Source organism: Hyaloscypha bicolor (assembly GCF_002865645.1).
Source record: "Hyaloscypha bicolor E unplaced genomic scaffold K444scaffold_35, whole genome shotgun sequence".
Taxonomy (NCBI): domain Eukaryota; kingdom Fungi; phylum Ascomycota; class Leotiomycetes; order Helotiales; family Hyaloscyphaceae; genus Hyaloscypha; species Hyaloscypha bicolor.
Genome location: NW_020194537.1, coordinates 42,424 through 62,351, shown reverse-complemented (window position 1 = coordinate 62,351; position 19,928 = coordinate 42,424). Strand labels below are relative to the sequence as shown.

Sequence of the window (19,928 nt, the reverse complement as noted above, 5' to 3'; positions counted from 1 at the left end):
TAAGGATGGAAGGCTCAAAGGATGGTTCAGATCTCAAAGAGTCAACACCTCGTACGAGCCCATCCTCGAGACAGCGGGCTCCGACGATTACAATTGATACTTCCGCTGTCAATTTTCCCCAGAATGTTACCGCCCCTTCCCGAGAATCATCGTCGCCTTCGAACCCCCCATCTCCCGCCCAGCGTCAGCGATCCTCAACCACCGAGAACAGGCCGTTGCTGTTATTTGAGTCAAGACTTGCCTCACCTTACAATACCTTGCAACCTACTCCCAGAGGAAACGACAAGTCACCAGATCCGCATAATCTCCTTGCTATTCCAGGCACGCGCTCGAGGGGTAGCTCGCTCGATCACCACTCCCTATCATCGTATGGTGGAGAGACTCTATTCCCAACGCCTACTGTATCAGATTATGAGGGCTCTCAAGGTGAATCAAGTGAGGCCATATCCGTTAATAGGCTAGGACATGATGATCCGTTAAAAGCCGATCCCGGGGAGGAACACAAATTTCACGTCGAGGATAACCCGTTCGCCTTCTCACCGGGCCAGCTTTCCAAATTGTTCAGTCCTCAGAGCCTCGCAGCTTTCTGTGCTTTAGGAGGATTGCAGGGTCTTGTGCTCGGCCTGCGAACACACCGCTCCAGCGGATTGAGCCTAGATGAGACAGCCTTGGACGGAACTGTAGGGTTCGATGAAGTTACTGCGACTACAAGTTCAGCCTTTCCCCGCAAAGGAAAGCTATCTCCTCGTGGCCTTGTGCGATCCACGACGTCCTCATCAATACGCCATGCAAGCTCTGAGCGGTATGTGGATAGAAAGCGCGTCTTTGGCATCAGTCGTCTCCCAGAGAAGAAGAGCAAGAATCTCTTGCAAATCATGTGGATAACCTTCAACGACAAGGTGCTGATTATTCTCACTGTCGTCGCTGCCATCTCCCTGGGCTTGGGTCTGTACCAGGACTTTGGACAGTCAGGCAAGTACGGTGGACCCAAGGTTAGGTGGGTGGAGGGAGTGACAATCATGGTCGCCGTCGCCATCGTCGTAGTTGTTGGATCTGTGAATGATTACCAGAAAGAGCGACAATTTGTCAAGCTCAATCAAAAGGCAAGTAATTTTTGCATGTATCCTGAAAAGGAGCTGACAATCGCGATAGAAACATGATCGCATCGTGAAGGCCATTCGGTCAGGAAAGTCAATGCAAATCTCAATCTACGATGTCCTTGCCGGAGATGTGTTATACTTGGAACCCGGTGATCTCGTCCCCGCAGATGGCGTGTTCATTTCCGGTCACAATGTCCGCTGCGACGAGTCATCTGTCACCGGCGAATCTGATCAGAAGAAGAAGACCTCAGGCGACGAGGTAATGGCTCGAATCGAAGCGGGAGCAAGCGTTAATAAGCTTGATCCATTTATTATCTCAGGAAGTAAGGTATTGGAAGGGACTGGCGCGTATTTGGTTACCGGTGTTGGCGTGCACAGCAGCTACGGAAAATTGATCGTGGCCATGACGGATGATGCTGAAGCGACTCCGACGCCGCTGCAGATCAAGTTGAATATTATGGCCGAGCAGATTGCCAAATTTGGCTGTGCCGTCGCTCTCCTCCTCTTCATCGTACTCTTCATCAAATTCCTCGCGCAGCTGACGAGAGGCCAAGATGCGCCAGCTCAAAAGGCGCAGGACTTCTTGCAAATTGTGATCGTGGCCATTACGATAATTGTTATTGCAGTTCCAGAAGGGCTTCCACTTGCAGTCACACTCGCTTTGGCTTTCGCAATGACGAGAATGTTAAAGGACCACAATCTGGTGCGGGTGCTGAGCTCGTGCGAAACAATGGGCAATGCAACGGCTATCTGCTCCGACAAGACTGGGACACTCACAATGAACAAGATGACTGTGGTAGCGGGGTGTTTAGGCACTGCTTGTCAGTTTGGGATTCAGGAAGGGCCAATTAATCAAGACCAAGAAAATAGCGAGCAAGCTGCTTCTGGTGACTCGGTGGCCGTCTCACTCAGCGAACTCGCTTTATTGCTCTCTGCAGAGGTCAAAGATCTCCTCTCACAATCTGTCGCTGTAAACTCTACGGCGTTTGAGGGCGAAGAGGGCGGTCATCGTACTTTTATCGGCTCCAAGACCGAAACAGCGTTACTCTCATTCGCCAAGGCGCATTTGGGTATGGGGCCGGTCAATGAAGAACGCGCAAACGCCAATATTGTTCAGATATTCCCTTTCGATTCTGGCAGAAAGTGTATGGCATCCGTGGTCAGATTACACGACAACACCTACCGGATGTATGTGAAAGGGGCTTCGGAGATTTTGCTGGGCAACTGCACACGAATTGTTGCAGATGTGACGAAGCTTACGAAGAGCGTCGAATTGACGATGGATATCCGCATCTCATTGACCAATGCCATTAACAACTATGCTGCCAAATCGCTGCGAACGATCGGCGTCGTCTACCGTGATTTCAGAACTTGGCCTCCGCCCGGAGCCAAGACGCTTGAAGATGATCCGAGGGAAGCAGTGTTTGAAGATATACTCGATGAAATGGTGTTTCTTGCTATTGTCGGTATCCAGGATCCCCTCAGGCCAGGTGTCAAAGAGGCAGTTGGACAGTGTCAGCACGCAGGTGTGTTTGTGAGGATGGTCACAGGTGACAATATGGGGACAGCAAAAGCTGTTGCTGAGGAATGCGGGATCTACACTCAAGGCGGAATCGTTCTGGAAGGACCCGAATTTCGAAAGCTGTCCAACACTCAGATGGATCGGATTATCCCACAGTTGCAAGTGCTTGCTCGATCCAGTCCTGAAGACAAGAGAATCCTTGTGAAGAGGTTAAAGGAGCTGGGTGAGACTGTGGCCGTCACTGGTGATGGGACGAATGACGGACCGGCTCTGAGGGCAGCTGATATTGGTTTCTCGATGGGCATTTCTGGTACCGAGGTAGCAAAGGAAGCTTCATCAATTATCCTTATGGACGATAACTTCTCGTCTATCGTCAAGGCTTTAGAATGGGGCAGAGCGGTTAACGATGCAGTTAGGAAGTTCTTACAGGTTGGCTTTCCTTTTGCTAGACACTTTATGCCGTTCGCTGACTCGGGGCTTTGATCTAGTTCCAACTTACTGTCAACATTACTGCAGTCAGTGTCACGTTTGTGTCTGCAATAGCCAGCCCTAACGAAGAACCAATCCTAACCCCTGTTCAATTGCTCTGGGTTAACCTTATTATGGACACATTTGCTGCTCTTGCTCTAGCTACGGACCCACCGCCTCGAAGCATTCTTGATAGAAAACCGGACCTGAAATCGGCACGTTTAATCACATTGAACATGTGGAAGATGATTATCGGACAATCTATATATCAGTTGATTGTGGTTCTAGCCCTCAATTTTGCTGGTAATGAGATACTGGGTTACAAGACCGAGTATGAGAAGAGCCGGCTGGAGACTTTGATTTTTAACATTTATGTCTGGATGCAGCTTTTTAACCAGCTCAAGTTAGTCGGCGTATTAAAACTTTTTAGAGATACTCGGGCTGATATCTAACTAGCAATCGCCGTCTCGATAATAAGTTCAATGTCTTCGAAGGTATTCGCCGAAACTGGTTCTTCATTGGCATCAACCTCATCACGATCAGCGGACAAGTGCTCATTATATGTGTTGGCTCCAGTGCCTTGTCCACTATTCGACTCAGTTGGGCACAATGGGGCATATCCCTTATCCTTGGAGCGATCTCTCTTCCTGTAGCAGTGCTTATCCGCCTCATTCCTGACGATTTTATCGGAAAGTTTATTCCCAGTGCAAGCGACCAAAGCTCGACGCCGCGGAGCGAATGGAACGATTCCCTGAAGAATATCCGTGAACAGCTCACTTTCTTCAGAAAGATCCGTGGTGGGCGACTTCAAGCCCTCATGTTCAAATTGCAACGTCCGCGGGAGCTCTTGCTAAGCTCCAATCGAGATTCGATCCCTAGGACGCCAAACAGTCAGGCAAACGGAGATGCAGGGCCTCCCGATTATAGTTTGATGCGCTCCAGATCAAACTCCGCCCTCGGATCTGCTGCTGCGATGGCCGGAGTCATAGCTGGGAGCATTGCTGGATGGTCGCCTCTCGAACATGGCACAACTAGGGATGACGACTCCATCAGGTTCTCTAGCTCGCGGCGGAGGCCTAACCTCGAGAATTAAGACATTGAGATCCAAGAAACAATTATACAAAGTCGACATCCAATTGTTTCACCTGCACCGATGTGAGATCACAGAAGTGAATTCGCCCCGCGTCCATCAAATGTAGCTTTCAACTCTCATTAGGACTAGCATGATCTCCTCACCAACGGATGGGATCTCGTGATGCTCTGCCGTCTATGTACAAATAAAAGCCATGTTCAAGCACTTGCTGAAATCACCTTTGCTGTAATGTTAACCTCTCTAGGGCTTCAGGATGTATTCCTCCCTATATCCGGAGACCACAGATCCTGCCCGGCCGATACGTGTTTCTAAAATAGGAAAGACAAAAGTGAATTCTTCTCAACCTGTCTCAGTCCGCCAGTCTAATCGCTTCTTCCCCAACATCCGTTTCACCGTCTCGGTCACAGAAAACCCTCCCAATAACCAATCATCACCATGCCTTCCACACTCGGTGTATATATTCTTATGGCTATGATGTTTCTTCCTGACGGACCCTCGCTCTTCCTGTTTGCTTGTCGAGGCTGACGTTGCTGAATGTTGTGAATGCCTCTTCTGATCTGCAGCCCAATCGATAACGCCATTGAGAGATTGGAGGGAGTCGGTGGGGCGTCGTGAGTTGGATGAATCGCTAGGTGATCTCTGGAACATAGATTGTTGTGCGGGTGATTTGATCTAGCTGTTAGGAAGGAAAGTGGAGTCGGACGTGGTTCGAGAAGTTAAGGAGTTCCTGAGTCTGATGGCGTAGAAGGTACGGAACTTCAGGACATTGCAGCTTGTGCAGTCTTCAACAAAGCTTGGATTGCCGGGGATGTCCAGTCACGGACAATGCCAGGTCGTGGTAGGTGGGGACTCGTTCATAAAGACCTAAGAAGGCGTTGAAGTCGTACAGATATACACCAACCCATTACTTGCTGACCTGCGAAGTGCATGGGGAGCGCTGCCAAATCGTTCAATTTTCCGATTGTGCTTGCGGGTGAAATATCTCGGCGCAGAGAGCCAGCAAGATATTGGTTCTGGGAGCTTCGTACCTTTACCGCGGACTGTCTTAACTGAATGAGCTGGACGACAGAAGGCAGAGCCAAGAGCAGTTCTGGGAGTTTGCCACAAAAGCTGCGCCATTTGTTTTGACACCACCGGCACAGCTTTATTAAACGCTCTTTCGGGCTTTTGTTAATCCCCGCCGGCCGGGCTGAGAGATCCTTTTCGGTGAACCCGAATCGATATATGTCCCTATGAAGGATGTTCAGACTTTCTTGAGCTGCAACACGCACTTCTTGAGCCACGCAGCACACCGGCATGGTCAGTGTCTCTGACTTGATCCCTGGAGGATCACGTCAGAGGCTAACATCCTTCCATCACCCGCTCCCTGCTCGGCAGTCATGTCAAAGAGAGTTCTTGAAAGTCATGGTCAAGGAGCTAGGAGGCCGGACGGTTGGTACCTCTGTGTGTGGTTAAGGGGCTGATTTCCAATATAGTTATTACATTGGAGGAATTACGTGGAGATCTGGGATTGGCCTTTGAAATTGATAAATGGCATTATGTATCCTTGTTACCGTACTGTCTTTTGGAGCTGTTGCAGTCTCTGAAACTCCTGTTCATGTTTCTCTCGTTAATGTATGGGCTCCCGACCAAGGTAAAGATATTTTCGAGTCGCGGTGCAACTCAGTTTGAATTTGGAAATGGGAGGGCTGGATGGTAAGAGGTTGGTGAAGGTTGAGGGTGTTTGAGACTGTGGACAAAGTTGCTGTAGTTGAAGGGACAGGTTTGGCTTAATTTAAGCTCGTCTTCATTGAGTAGCTTTGATCGTGCCGTCCACATCTGGACTGCAAGTTTGATGTATATAGTTATACGCCTTGAGTTCGAGTATCGCTGTGGAGGCTAGGATGAGCGGGAGGTCCATTCGAAACGCCCCAGGATGTCACTCAGCCTGGAACAACAATTTTCCACACAAACCACATCATCCGCACCTTCAAGAGGCTGGAGTTTGTTGAACCCCAAAGTTAACTTCACCCCCTCGATTCGCAATCCATGAGCATTACAACCACACACTCTGTCCTTAGCGCGACGAGCTGCGACCAATTTCAACAAGACACCCACGCCCAAGTTGTGCAATCATGATGAATGCCAACGGACGAAGTCGACCGGCGGACGAAGACGAGGCAGTACCTTTACTGAACCCCATCGACAGCGAGCCCTCACGCCCCCCAAGTAACAGCACTAGGAGGCTGGTCTGGTCCCAACATCTATTGTGCGTTTATCATGCAGCAATGAGGACGGCCCCACAGCTCATCAACATAAAGGTTCTTTGGATCTTCGCGCCGCTTGGCCTCACCTCCCAAGTCCTCCACTGGAACTCAATATCGACTTCCATCTTCAACTTTTTGGCCATCATCCCTCTCTCGGCAGCAGTGTCGGACGCATCAGACAAGCTCTCAGATGCATTTGGAGACTTGCTAGGGGCATTGATTAATGCGACCTTTGGGAACGCCGTGGAATTGATTGTACTGTTACACTTCCTCCCCGGGTGTTCCTGGGGCTGATCGTGATTTATTTAGGTCGGTATTCTGGCCGTCGTCCATGGAGATACAGCCTTCGCCCAGTCTATCATGCTAGGAAGCATTCTATCGGATATTATTTTCGTTAGTCCCCATCCATCCTCCTCCAATCGGGTGTTTACCAGAGTTTTAGGTTCTTGGCAGCTGCTTTTTCTCCTCTGCGTGGCGAACACCTATCCTTGAGCTCAATAGAGCTGTGTCTGGCACCTTGTCTTCATTGATGATCATTACAGCCACGGCTCTCGTCCTTCCGACGGCGTTATACTCTACATTTGAGACCTCGAAACCAGACGACATCGACAAGCAGATTTTAGGCTTCTCTCGTGGTACCGCTGTCGTTCTACTTGTGCTCTACATTGCGTACCTTTATTTCGAGTTCGTGAGCCACAAGGAACTCTTCGAAGGCAAGCCAGACGAAAGCGCTGCGCATAATGGCGGAGGCGACAGTAGCGCGCCTACAACGCCGGTAACTCGACGGGGAACTTGGCTAGACACACGGCGGGACAGAGAGCAGGGCGGAAGCGACAGTGGCGTGTCTACACCGGTAACTCGACCGGGAACTTGGCTAGACACACGGCAGGACACACGACCAGAAACAGAGCAGGACACACAACAGGACACGGAGCTGGACACGGAGCTGGACGCGCAGCAGGACGCGCCCTCAATAAACAGTCTTCTTACCACTTTCGCTGCCCTCATCTGTTCTGCCGCTGGCATCATGTTCTGCTCACACTTCCTCCTCGACAGCATCAACACAACATCCGAAGCCACGCACATCAGCAGAACCTTCATCGCCACCATCCTCATCCCCATCGCAAGCAATGCTCCGGAATGTGCTGCCGTAGTAGGAGCATCCCGGAGCGGCAGAATCGACTTCGCCGTCGGGGTAATCGTCGGTAGCATCTTGCAAATCGCGTTGTTTGTTATTCCCGCTCTAGTGATTCTGGGTTGGGTCGTCCACCAACCTATGACCTTGAACTTCGAGACGTTCCAGACTATTATACTGTTTTTGGCTATCCTGTTAGTCAACCATTTGCTTCAGAATGGAAAATACACTTATATGCATGGCCTGCTATTGGTGGCATGGTAAGCACTCTCTCCTGAATTTTGTATTGACGTGAGTCGACAATTAATAACTTGGTATAGGTACGCCGTGATTGCCGTTGCTTTCTTTTTGCGTGACGACATATAGCAGTGGGACCTTGCCTTTCTAGATGCACTGAAGAATGGATTTGGCAGCGTGTCAGTATACGGTGTAGGTGATTGTTTTCACTATACAAGTAATAAAACAGACTTTGCAATGACATCTCTTGCTTGTGTACAGTGGTTAATTCGTTAATTCATTGGTTCTTCGCTATCATTCTTCTCGTGATCATCTCTACGAACTGATATCGATTTCCTCACAATACAGGTAGCATGATGCGGATGTGATGGAGGTAATTCGTCGTGATTCAAGTAGAACATAGGGGGCTGCCTTGAAAAATTCGCACCCACCAAACTCAGGCACTAATAGCATTGCCAACCGCAAATAATTAGACAACCTTCCTTCCGTCCAGACCCGGTAGAATGAAACTTTCCCAGACGTCAGGACGCACGTAAAATGCAACAGCGATCAGGATATACCTAAAGACCTGTCAATTCATGTTTTTCTATTTTCGAGGGTGTTAAAACGGAGTGCTTACATTCCTATCAACATAATCCCGCTAAAATAATTAGACTTCCCATCCTGCATTGTAGAACTCATTACAATCAAAGTTAGAAGGAAAACCGTTGCCTCAAAAAGGTTAAAATCAAGGGTAAGGGGTTTCTTAAAAAGCCAGCCAAGGAGAACTACGAGAGGAATGATGAGCATTGTGATTTGCAGAATACTGTGGATAATGGATCTCATAACAAGGTCCATCTGGCAATTTCTAGCCATGGCTGTTACAGTGACACACTTGGCAGAATAGCTGATGGGAGGTATGAGGACTAAGCTGATGAATGTTTCGTTCATATCTAGGGCTTGGGCCAAGCCGTCAATACTCCCGACGAGGTGGAAGGCGCATAGAATAGCACACAGTATGGTACAGAGCAGAATGCAGCTGGTAGTGTAGAGGCCAAGGGCAAATGTCGAATCCGCTCTAGGAACGCTTTGGTGGTTTTCGTGTGTGGAATCGTGGTCGTTTTGAGCGTTTAGGTCTAGGAACCATGCTCGAAAATTGAGGTATATGACGAAGATGACGAGCAGCATGATAGAGATGGCATGAGAGAGGATTCGAGCGTCGCTGTCGGGTTGGGACTCGGGACCATCGGAGGTAATAGACATGATTGTTGGAACAATCAGAGAGAAAGATACAGCCATCATCAAAGATGACAGGGTGTTCGTCATATTTTTTTCGAACGTGAGCTTCTTTTTGTCGTAACCGGCTATGAAAAAGCTGCTGCCCAGAACCTAGGAGGATTCCAGTCAGAAAGATATATAGAAGTAGAGCGAGGGAGTCTTACCAAAAGAGCGTAAGCTAGAATGCTCCCTAGCAAACTCGACCGAGCAACCAGGGGCTGTCCGCGGCTCACAGCAACAATGCTAACCTTCGATCGAGGAAGCAAGCTTATCAGAACAAGGCAAATCAAGCCACACTATTTGGATAGAGGTATCTTACGATCATCTCAACAGCATTGCTCGAAGTTGGCTTTATGAGTTCTCCAAATGCGTGCCCTACACTTGGCGATAGTTCGTCGATGGAAAATGTTATCAAGGGTGCCAGCGGAATTATAGCCAAAAAATTGAGAGCGAAGACTGCTTCGGCAGGCCAGCCGAAAGTCCCAGCAGCTATGCCAATTGGCACGAAGACCAAGAGCACATTCGTGTAGCTGCTGAAAAGTGTCCTCCTTATTGTGCGGGAGAGATGGAGCCAGAAGGGTTCCGGAAGGGCGACCAAGCCGGTGTTCTCGTCGGCTGGTAGATCCGACATTGGAGTAGTCATTTGCCCTCGTGACGATCGTCCCAGAGATATACAAAGGCTGCCGTGAGAAGAAGGTTCGTCGATGGCGAACTAGACTCTTGGCGTACTGTTGAATTGGTGCGGGGATGGCGGATCTGGGAATTGTGTGTGATGCCTTTGAGGCCGTGGAAGGAGCGAAATCGGCAGTAGTCTTAGCGATGCGCGGTTGCCTTGTCAGGCCTCAGACTCTACTTAGCTAGTTTCTCTCTCTATTCTTAATCCACACACCCTTACAACCCCTTCTACCCAGACCTTTATTTGAGGCTCAGGTCAGGCTGGACGGTGCGAGGTTTTCGGATGGGAGTTCGGAAATAGTGTTTATCCGAGGGCAGCCGCCGCTCACATTTCCACGACCTGCATCGTGCCAGCACCAACATCTCAAATCGAACATGCGATGCCTGTCAATTGCTGACCGACAACGCTTCAATGTCATTGATTTTACCTCTTTTTAGATCCCGTGAACGCACTCCAGGCACTATGGCATCGCAAGCCCGGGACGTGTCTCCTGCCGGATCCCCAGCGCCGCCAGCGAGCGAAAGCACTGCGTTGACTGGGGAAGCGGCCAGCTACCCAGCCTACCCGCAAGTCGGGCTCACAGTCCCACACTATGTTTATGATACCATAAAGGCGACGCTTTATTGTTCGAAGGCAAATATTCTCCTGGTTTTCATTCCCCTCTCCATCATCGCTGCAGCCCGAGAATGGAACCCCGTGGCTGTTTTTGCCCTCAGCTTTTTTGCCATGTTCCCGCTCGCCGAGCTACTGTCCTGGTCAACGGAGCAGCTGTCAGCAAGTACAGGACAAGTAATTGGAGGATTGCTCATGGCAGCCTTTGGTAACGCAGTAGAAATGATTGTAAGCCGCGCTTGTACCACACTACTGAACCTTATGTGCTGACTATGGGTGCTTAGGTCGGTATCACTGCCTTGAGACAAGGGGAATTCCGAATTGTGCAGTCAAGCATGGTGGGTAGTATCCTATCAGGAACTCTGCTGGTAAGATCTCCATCGTCTGACTCGTCCGTCTCCTTCTAACGGTTATCAGATCCTGGGTAGCTGCCTTTTCGTCGCTGGCTATAAAGAGAAGGAAGTGAAATTCAACGTGGACTTGACCTCTATCATGTCTTCATTGATGATCGTTGCATCAGCATCTCTCGTCATTCCGTCAGCCAGCTACTTTGCAGACCTGCCGTCCAACAATTTGGAACCCCACTTGGAACCGGCCTCCTACATCTTGACCTTGTCCCACATAGCGGCTATCATTCTCCTCGTCTTCTACTGTTTATATCTCTTTTTCCAACTCAAGACTCACGCTGATATTTTTGCCGAGTCCAACCAGGCAGAGCCGGAAGGAAGCCCTGAACTTGATCCTTGGGCTGCTGGCTTTGTTCTTGTCCTCTCTACTATCGGTGTTTCAGTCTGCTCAGATTATCTTGTAGACAGTGTCGACGGATCCGTTGAGGAACTGGGGGTGAGCAGGGCATTCATCGGCCTTATCCTCGTTCCAATTGTAGGCAATGCGGGCGAGTTCGTCGCAGTAGTCAACCAGGCGGGGAAGAAGAATATCGATTTCGCTCTTGTATTGATTGTAGGGAGCACTTTGCAAATTGCCCTGTTCGTTACTCCATTTTTGATCATCTTGGGCTGGATTATTGGAAAGCCAATGTCGTTACGTTTCGATACATTCCAGACGACGGTACTTTCTATGTCGGTTATAGTGGTGAACTGTCTAGTTCGAGGAGGGCGGAGCAACTACTTTGAGGGCTTTCTGTTGCTTGGCATGTAAGTACCTGTCTCCTCGCTACAATGCAGATTTAACGTATATTGTAATCTAGGTACTTTATCATTGCGATAGCATTCTATGTTCATCCAGACGTTGTTGATACCCTAGTATCATAGCGAAGGCAAACCAGAAATTACACCCTCTTGCGCAAGGAGGATGGATGGCCTCGGAGCGTTGTTTTGGTGTATGTTAGACATCTAGGAATTTGAGTTCTCAATCATAAGGGAACGCGTCACGCAGGAGAGTGGAACGGGCAAAAAGAGGTCTGGAAAGAGAATGTCACGGGAGCCAAGGAGAGTCATTTCATCGAGGGGTCCAGTTGACAAACAAGCAAAAGCTTAGCAAAAGTAAAATTTCCTGAATGCGGCAAACGGACACATCTCGCATAGCTTGTGAAAGGACATAGCCTTGCTTGACTCTCCGTGAGTGCCGTCATAACTTGATACAGAGGGCATAGGGAGGAGGGTCTCTCTTCCATAGGATGAAAGCGAGTGGTGGTCGAGTGAGCCACCACTTGAGCAAGTGTTTGGAACGGTAAGGAGGTTGTGAACATCTGATGAGTGGTCGTCTCCACTCGAAGTCGGGAATGAGATGCTGTAAGATGAGGTAGGTCTTGACTCAAAGGAAAGTAATGGCCTGTTTTCGATGGACAACGAGGGATGATCGGGGCAGACGTCCAAAGACAACGACGGTTCTTCACAAAGTGTTGCGACGCTTTGCGGACTGACAGCTGAAGAGTCGATGGCAATTGTCGGAGCCGGCTGCCTTAGAGCCGGCGCAAAAGAGATGTTGTCTCGTCGAGCTCTATAATATCACATCCCCTGCAACTCCCATCCCTCCGGAAGTTGAGGTTCGAGGCCCGAGGTGGGTCGCGCAACTGCTGCCACGTCGTACAGTTTGGTGAGGTCGAGGATGACTCCAACGCCTACCGATGTTCAAGGGCGTGGTTATACTGAACGCGCCAAGACGATTCGGATAGATTCAGTCAATGCAGAGGGTGCAATGCTCTGGACCGACGATGTTGTAAGAAGAGAGAACCGTGTTGAACATCATGCTTCCGAGCCGCGCTGTCGGATTTTTAGGCGAAGGGGGCTGTGCAGAGCCATGGCAGAATGCGCATCTCCGAGCCAACATTCAAAAAACAGAGCAGGACATCAAATTAAGCTCGAGAGCTAAGAGCGTGGGGACTGGTGCCAAGTCCTCAAAGACCTAGCAGGCCGAGGCAGGGTCGCAGATCATAGAACATAGAACCGGGTGGAACCGCCATCAACTCTGTGTGGTTTGAACTTTGGTTACTGTACGCGAGCATCGGCTCCAAGGAGGTTCTTCAGCTCAGCCTCCGAGCAATAGCCTCCATTGCTGTGGTTCAAGGAAACGACAACCTTCAGCGTAAAGGATATTTATAACGGAGCATTGTGACTTGATGGGCACGGTGAGGATCGTCAGGTCGACAAGCCCCGTGTTCGCGCCGGCTGGCTGTGCCTATCACGCTTGCAAGATAGGCGCAAGACCGTAGCATAGCCACAATGGACGACACAACCTTGACTGATAATGATCGAAATGGGCCCCATGGCCTGAGCAACCACGGCCATATATGTTCTGGGATCGACCCACCTCAAGAGCATTGGAACCTGCAATGAATTATTCAGCGTTCTGCCACCGAATTGCCCCACAGGGCTCGAAATGAAGCTTGTTGTGCATGTCCAAATTCTTCCCCGGCCACAATGCAGGTCCAGCTGTCCGAACATCACAACCAGAATCAAATCGACTTCCCGAACACACCTTTACGGAGCGAAGACACGACGCCAACTTCTCCGACACAAACAAGAATATCAATCAGCAACCCGGAATTTATCAAGGATGGCGAGGTGTTGAGGTCGCCTCGTCGTAGTCTGGGTGCGGCTGGCTTCAAGGCCAAGGAAAACAAGCACAAGTTTGCCTTCTCACCTGGGCAACTGGGCAGACTCGTAACCTCCGACAAAAGCTTGCCAGTGTTCTACGAGTTTGGTGGCCTGCCTCGCCTGGAAAAGGGATTGCGAACAGATCGACGTCGCGGCTTGAGCTCGGAAGAGACAGTTCTCGACGACTTTGTGTTCGAGGGCGCGAATCATAATCCGGTACCAACGGAGACAGAGACGAGGGCTTCGACCGAAGAAGAAGCGCTGGCACCGGTTGCCATCGCCAGACTGGCATTAACATGGACAACATCAGGCAGGCTATCTGGCGGGGCGTTTGCAGACAGAAAACGGGTGTTTCAGGACAATACACTCCCTACCAAAAAGCTGCTGAGCATATTTCAGTTGATGTGGATGGCTTATAACGACTTTGTTCTTTTCTTCTTAACTGCAGCAGCCGCAGTCTCGCTAGCCGTCGGATTCTACCAGGCCTTCGGGACACCACGCACGCCGAGTAACCCACCGATAGAGTGGGTGGAGGGAGTTGCAATCCTCACGGCCATTTTTATTATCGTGCTGGTTGGTTCTGTTAACGACTGGGAGAAAGAGCGTCAGTTTGCCCAGCTGAACAAGAAGCAGCAAGATCGAACGGTGAAGGTCATCAGGTCAGCGACGTCTCAAGTACTCCCTATCTCCGACGTGCTTGTGGGCGACGTTGTATACCTGGAGTCGGGAGATGTGATCCCTGCCGACGGGATATTCATCAATGGCTACAATATCAAATGTGACGAGTCGTCGTCGACTGGCGAGTCACACCTCATGCACAAGCATGGTGCAGACGAAGTGTTCCAAGCCATAGCTATCCAGGAACAGGAAAAACAACCGGAACAAAGGGAGGCAAATGCCCCCAAAACAGAGCTGGATCCCTTTATCTTTGCGGGAGCCAAGGTCGCCGAAGGCCTAGGGACCTTCCTCGTCACGGCAACTGGTGTGAACTCCTGCTATGGCAAGATCCTGCTATCTCTCAAAGAGGAACCGAGCTTTACTCCCTTGCAAGTCAAGCTTAAGAAACTCGCCAAAGCCATCGCTTGGTTTGGCTTCGCAGCAGCCCTGCTCTTGTTCGTCGTGCTATTCATCAAATTCTTAGCACAGCTTCCACACAACTCACATTCCCGTCCACAAAAGGGCCAAAACTTTCTCAACATCCTAATCATATCGCTCACCGTTCTCGTTATAGCTGTCCCAGAAGGACTCCCTCTTGCAGTTACGCTTGCGCTGGCGTTCGCGTCCAACCGGATGCTGAAGGACAATAACCTTGTCCGACAGCTAAGGGCTTGTGAGATCATGGGCAACGTTACAAATATCTGCTCGGATAAGACCGGGACGCTGACGCAGAATAAGATGAAGGTTGTCGCCGGGATCGTCGGCTCGAGTCAGCTCTTCAATGACAACCTCGGGGTGTCCCAGACCACCATCGATCTTGAAGCCGCATCTCCACAGGAAATCAGGGCAGCTTCTGCTGCTATTTCGGATCCCGTAGGTGGATTCATCGGAGGAGATTTGATCGACGACGTCAAGGAAATGCTCAAACAGTCTATCGTCGCCAACTCTACAGCCTTTGAAGGCCCGGGTGAGGGTGGCATGAAAACCTTCATTGGGTCGCAGACAGAGACAGCCCTTCTCATTTTTGCTCGGGACCATCTAGGAATTGGACCCTTGAGCATCGAGCGTTCGAATATAAAGATTGTCCAATTGATCCCCTTTGATGCGAAGCGCCAATGCATGGGCACCGTCGTCGAGCTCGACGGCTTGCATAGACTATATGTCAAGGGTGCGTCCGAGGTATTGCTGCGAAAGTGCACGAGAAGCATGCAATCTTCAACTGAGAAGGGGGTCTGGGATACAGAGCTGACTACGGACGACGCTGCATCTCTGAACCGGATCATCACTGGTTACGCGTCACATTCACTTCGAACCATTAGCCTAGTGTATCGCGACTTTCAGCAATGGCCGCCGCCTAGGGCCCGGATCGTGGATGATGGGGAGGTCGTCTTCGAGGACATCCTCAAGGATCTAGTCTTCTTTGGCCTCGTTGGCATCCGTGACCCACTCCGTGACGGTGCTCGAGAGGCGGTGCAGGCCTGTCTCAAGGCCGGTGCGATTGTGCGCATGGTCACAGGAGATAATATTTTAACTGCCAAAGCGATTGCGAAGGAATGTGGTATTCTCTCGCCTACACCTACGCCTGTGGCTAGTTGTAGTGACATCGCCATGGAAGGGGCCGAGTTCAGGTCTCTGAGTACAGAGGAGAGGGATCGAATCATCCCGAATCTCAAGGTCCTAGCAAGGTCTAGTCCAGACGATAAACGGATCTTAGTGATGCGGCTGAAAGAGATGGGAGAAATAGTCGCAGTGACCGGGGATGGGACCAATGATGCTCCTGCTCTCGCAGCGGCTGATATTGGCCTTTCAATGGGTATCTCCGGCACCGAGATTGCACGAGAGTCCTCTTCTATTGTCTTATTGGACGATAACTTTGCTTCGATTGTCAAAGCTATAATGTGGGGTCGAGCAGTTAACGACGCGGTGAAGAAGTTCTTACAGGTATAACTCCTATCCAATATATGCCGTCTGATCCGCTAATCTCAAACCAACCCAACTGAGCTAATCCCCGTGTGCAGTTTCAGATCACAGTTAGCATCACCTCTGTGGTGCTCACCATGGTCTCCGCAATAGCCAGCTCCACCGAGACATCAGTCCTCACTGCCGTCCAATTAATGTGGATCAACCTCTTCCAAGACACAATGGCCGCTCTTGCACTCGCAACTGATCCTCCTGCGCCCACGATCCTAGATAAGAAGCCCGATCCCAGGGCAGCGGCGCTCATCACCATCCCGATGTGGAAGATGATTTTTGGACAGAGCGCTTATCAGTTGGCGGTTACGCTGATACTCCATTTCGGAGGCGCCACAATTCTGAATTATCATACGGATCGAGAACTGGCACAGCTACAAACGATAGTGTTCAATGCGTACGTGTGGATGAATATTTTCAATATGTATAAGTATGTCTGTTCTATCCCTCTGCCAAGCAATATACGATGGCGAATGGCTTCTTCCCACCTGACCTCTATTCTAATTTTTAACAGCAACCGTCGGATCGACAACAAGTTCAATATCCTGGAGGGCTTGCACCGCAACTGGCTCTTCATCACTATCACCACGATCATGATCGGCGTTCAGGTCCTAATCATCTTTATTGGTGGGGAAACCTTTTCGGTAACGCGTCTCACCAGGGCCCAATGGGCCATTTCCGTTGTGCTAGGCGTGCTATGTATCCCCTTTGGCTTCTTCATGAGCCTCTTATCTGATGAATTATTGGCCAAATGGTTTCGGCCTGTCGAACGGGCTATTGAGGCGTTAGTGAGCCGTGTCAGGCGTAGACCAAGCGCAATAGTAGTGTAACAAAAGTTAGGCTTCAACACTTCCTCCCTTTGTCTTACAATAGAGCCTGGTTACAAGCATATCGTTATAAGCATACCCCTCCGTACCCCTTTTCGTTTTGTGCATATGAAGGTTTTGTGTGAAAATCAACCCAAAGGCCTCGAGGGGGGATTATCATACTACCGTGTGGATGAGCAAATGATCCACGGGGTTTGTGGCCAGTTTGGCGTTCAGTATATACGTAGTGGTGCAAAGTAAAGGCGTCAGACACTTTCTCTAGTATATACAGAAATTTCCATTGAGTCGCAGCCTTGCACGTGCTTATGCGATTGAGGCTCTTTCGTGCTAGTGTCACCAAAGAATTCTATTCTTAGGCGCTGTTGGGGTTGCGTTTCGCGTCCCTGCATTGTATGGTGGTGACACAGCGCGAAAATCTGGGCCACTGAGAAGCGGCCGTGGCTTCAGGTGCGCGAATTCAGCTTTCCAGCGAGATGGCAACGGTCGGCTATTCCTGAGTGTCCCCTTACAGAACCATTATTCACGGCGCAAATAAACGTCTGGCACTTTATCCTCAACATCTAATTTGCTTGTGAGACTTGCAGTTCGCTTTCGCACCGTGAGTTTTGGCGTGCAATTCCTATATATCTACCTCACTTCACTCCTTTAAGCTACCAAACACCCCACACATCTCAACCCACATATTCAATCCCTTACATTCCCCTCAAATTCAAATTCCCGCGTAAGGTATCCGTTATCAACAACTACCATGCCGTCCTTCTCTCTCCTCCCTCTCCTTAAACGCGACTGCCTAGCTACCGACAATTACGTCTGCTACCACATACCTATCCCGGCCGTCATCGGCATCGTCATCGGCACCGCCTTCATCTTCCTCACCCTCGCTTTCGTAACATTTATCTGTATGAAGAGAAGGAGACATAGGAGGAAGCAAAAGAATGGCCAGAATCAGAAAGATGAGGCCTTATCGTACATGGGGTCTGCGAAGGCGGAGCAGAATGCTTTTAATCCGAATGCGCATTAGAGGGGTACGTTATGTGTCCTAGGATAGTGAGATGGCAATGCTGATGGAATCTTTAGTCATAGAATAAGGAAAATGAGATATAGCCCACGAATTCGGGACCATTTTGGGGGCGCATGTACTTGTATAAAGTCGCTTGCTGGTTTGAGAAATTGGAGATCGAGACCACATGGCTTGTTTTTGGGGTTTGATTGGTATATTTGGGTCTCTGTGTACTACAAATAGCCGATTCATTCTTCTACCAGAATCTCCTCCACCTGTTGGCCCTTACCCAACCAGCGCTCGACGTTCTCATGTTGACATTGCCGGGTGCCACATGAAGCGCACGCCCGTTCTCGTTCCCCACATATTCCGGCGGGACTTCCCCTGGCTTGCCTACCCTGCGATATTCCGGCAGTCCATCTCCTTCCTCATACCTCGTTACTCCCCCACCTCCGCCACTTCCCACACTTCTCAGATCCACGGCTTCTTCCACCACAGCCACTTGTCTTGATCTCTTCCGTCCAAACCACCGCATCAACAAACCACACAACAATAACCCCGCAACGACAGATACAATGATAATGATGGTTTTGGCAGGCTTTGAGAGTTCAAGACCGCCATCAGGGACTTGATAATGTTTTGCCATATCTTTTGTTTCTCCTGGGAGATATGCACCGCATGAATAGGAGAAAGATGTCCAACTGGTTTGGTCAGCCAGTTTGTCAAAGGCGGTACAGTCTAAGGCCGGATTCGAGCTGTTAAGATGAAAGTTGCCGAGGATCGTACGGAGACTTGGTAATGTGACGCTGAAGCCTTGCATTAGTTTTGAGAAATTGAGCGCCGTGGAGGTCTTACTTTGAAAAATTCCCTGAAAGAGTTACGTTTCCTTGGGTGTGCCACAGCTGGTTCAAATGTGTAATCGTGTCCAAGGCGGAGTTATTCACAACTACGAAATTCCCATTTCCCGTGCCATCTCCAATAGTAGTCAGGAGTGGGAGATCGAGTTTTTCCAACAAGTAGTTATTGCTGACAATGAAGTTCCCGCCAATAGCTGCAAGGTTTGGGGCTGTGAAGACATCGATAGAATTATTGGATATTATAACATTTGTGCTTATTTCGGAAAGTGATGGAATATCGACGCGACCAGCATTACCAATCGTAATATCTCCAGCAGATCTCAAATTCGGAAGAAGTATTTGGGCGGAAGGTCCATTGTTTACTATCGCCAATGAGTTGCTACCCCAGGACAGGCCGGTAAGATTGATGTTATTGAGTTGTTGATTGCCTTTGATCCAAATTAGAGCTGGGTTTGAATAGTGCGTGAAGTTAAGGAACGCTAGGCTAGAGAGAGCTGTGTTTGAAATCGAGATATCTCCATCGACATTAGTACCTGGTAAGTCACCTGGACTAAGTGTAAGGTTGCCAAACGAGACATCTGTAAGACCTGGCAATGAATCCCAGTATATTCCTCCATTGACGTTATCTAAGAGAGGAAATTCGAGACTCGTGAGATGTGGGAGGCTTGAAAGCGTGAAGTTGTTCGTGATTTGTGCCAAGACTGGGCCCGAGATTTTCTGCAATCCATCGCAGGATAAGGTGCTGAGATTTCCTTCGATTATTTCGATGCCATTAAGAGTAATCTGCGCTACAGCGTTGCTCTGGATGACGACATTTCCAATGATATTCTTGCAGCTGTTCAATGCGTCGGCGGCTTCTTGGGATGCGATAAAAAAGGAGCCGTCTTGCCCGTTCGGCGACGTGCAGTTGACCGCTGCTATACCTCCGTCAGCATGTGCTCAACTAACTCTTCAACACTGATTCCGGCGGTATAGAATAGAAAGAAGATTACCTACTGCTGCTGCTTAAACCAGCCAGAAAGGCCACCGCCAAAGTGCCAGATCCGGCGCAACACCTCCATCTTCTAATGTCTGCGGACTCCATTCGCACGGTATCGCGAAGGCTTCAGTTGCACGCCATAGGGAAAGGGTCGTGCAAAGATCACACGATGCTGATGCAAGTTCGATCACCGCCCTCTTGATAGGTAACACTGCTTAGAAGGGTTCACGTGCCA

General features: G+C 49.7%; 6 protein-coding genes across 6 annotated transcripts; 3 read left to right on the top strand and 3 right to left on the bottom strand.

The window, feature by feature from the left end:
- Nucleotides 1–5: 5 nt before the first annotated feature.
- Nucleotides 6–4,183, top strand: K444DRAFT_640935 (calcium-translocating P-type ATPase; the record flags this gene model as incomplete). Its single annotated transcript, XM_024884547.1, has 4 exons — nucleotides 6–1,103; nucleotides 1,153–3,051; nucleotides 3,111–3,493; nucleotides 3,547–4,183. The coding sequence occupies 4 exons, from the start codon at nucleotides 6–8 to the stop codon at nucleotides 4,181–4,183; spliced, it is 4,017 nt and encodes a 1,338-aa protein (XP_024741267.1).
- Nucleotides 4,184–4,352: 169 nt separating this feature from the next.
- Nucleotides 4,353–4,934, bottom strand: K444DRAFT_304427 (uncharacterized protein). Its single transcript, XM_024871751.1, has one exon. It carries the CDS (start codon nucleotides 4,829–4,831, stop codon nucleotides 4,523–4,525), a length of 309 nt encoding a protein of 102 aa, XP_024741266.1. The 5' UTR covers nucleotides 4,832–4,934; the 3' UTR covers nucleotides 4,353–4,522.
- A 1,215-nt stretch (nucleotides 4,935–6,149) lies between these two features.
- On the top strand, nucleotides 6,150–8,059 carry K444DRAFT_609070 (uncharacterized protein). The gene is made up of 4 exons (XM_024879506.1): nucleotides 6,150–6,684; nucleotides 6,739–6,822; nucleotides 6,872–7,824; nucleotides 7,885–8,059. The coding sequence occupies exons 1-4, from the start codon at nucleotides 6,301–6,303 to the stop codon at nucleotides 7,928–7,930; spliced, it is 1,467 nt and encodes a 488-aa protein (XP_024741265.1). The 5' UTR covers nucleotides 6,150–6,300; the 3' UTR covers nucleotides 7,931–8,059.
- K444DRAFT_555093 (uncharacterized protein) lies at nucleotides 8,046–9,944 on the bottom strand. The gene is made up of 4 exons (XM_024876687.1): nucleotides 9,378–9,944; nucleotides 9,223–9,306; nucleotides 8,421–9,169; nucleotides 8,046–8,361 (listed from the first exon to the last, which is right to left on the bottom strand). The coding sequence occupies exons 1-4, from the start codon at nucleotides 9,699–9,701 to the stop codon at nucleotides 8,271–8,273; spliced, it is 1,248 nt and encodes a 415-aa protein (XP_024741264.1). The 5' UTR covers nucleotides 9,702–9,944; the 3' UTR covers nucleotides 8,046–8,270.
- K444DRAFT_650798 (calcium-translocating P-type ATPase) lies at nucleotides 9,945–17,097 on the top strand (the record flags this gene model as incomplete). The annotated part of the gene is made up of 8 exons (XM_024885661.1): nucleotides 9,945–10,574; nucleotides 10,631–10,714; nucleotides 10,764–11,500; nucleotides 11,554–11,608; nucleotides 13,361–16,000; nucleotides 16,078–16,460; nucleotides 16,545–16,818; nucleotides 16,867–17,097. Exons 1-8 carry the CDS (start codon nucleotides 10,146–10,148, stop codon nucleotides 17,095–17,097), a joined length of 4,833 nt encoding a protein of 1,610 aa, XP_024741263.1. The 5' UTR covers nucleotides 9,945–10,145.
- Nucleotides 17,098–18,036: 939 nt separating this feature from the next.
- K444DRAFT_660467 (uncharacterized protein) lies at nucleotides 18,037–19,854 on the bottom strand. The gene is made up of 3 exons (XM_024886465.1): nucleotides 19,711–19,854; nucleotides 18,713–19,631; nucleotides 18,037–18,663 (listed from the first exon to the last, which is right to left on the bottom strand). Exons 1-3 carry the CDS (start codon nucleotides 19,796–19,798, stop codon nucleotides 18,114–18,116), a joined length of 1,557 nt encoding a protein of 518 aa, XP_024741262.1. The 5' UTR covers nucleotides 19,799–19,854; the 3' UTR covers nucleotides 18,037–18,113.
- Between the last annotated feature and the right edge of the window lie 74 nt (nucleotides 19,855–19,928).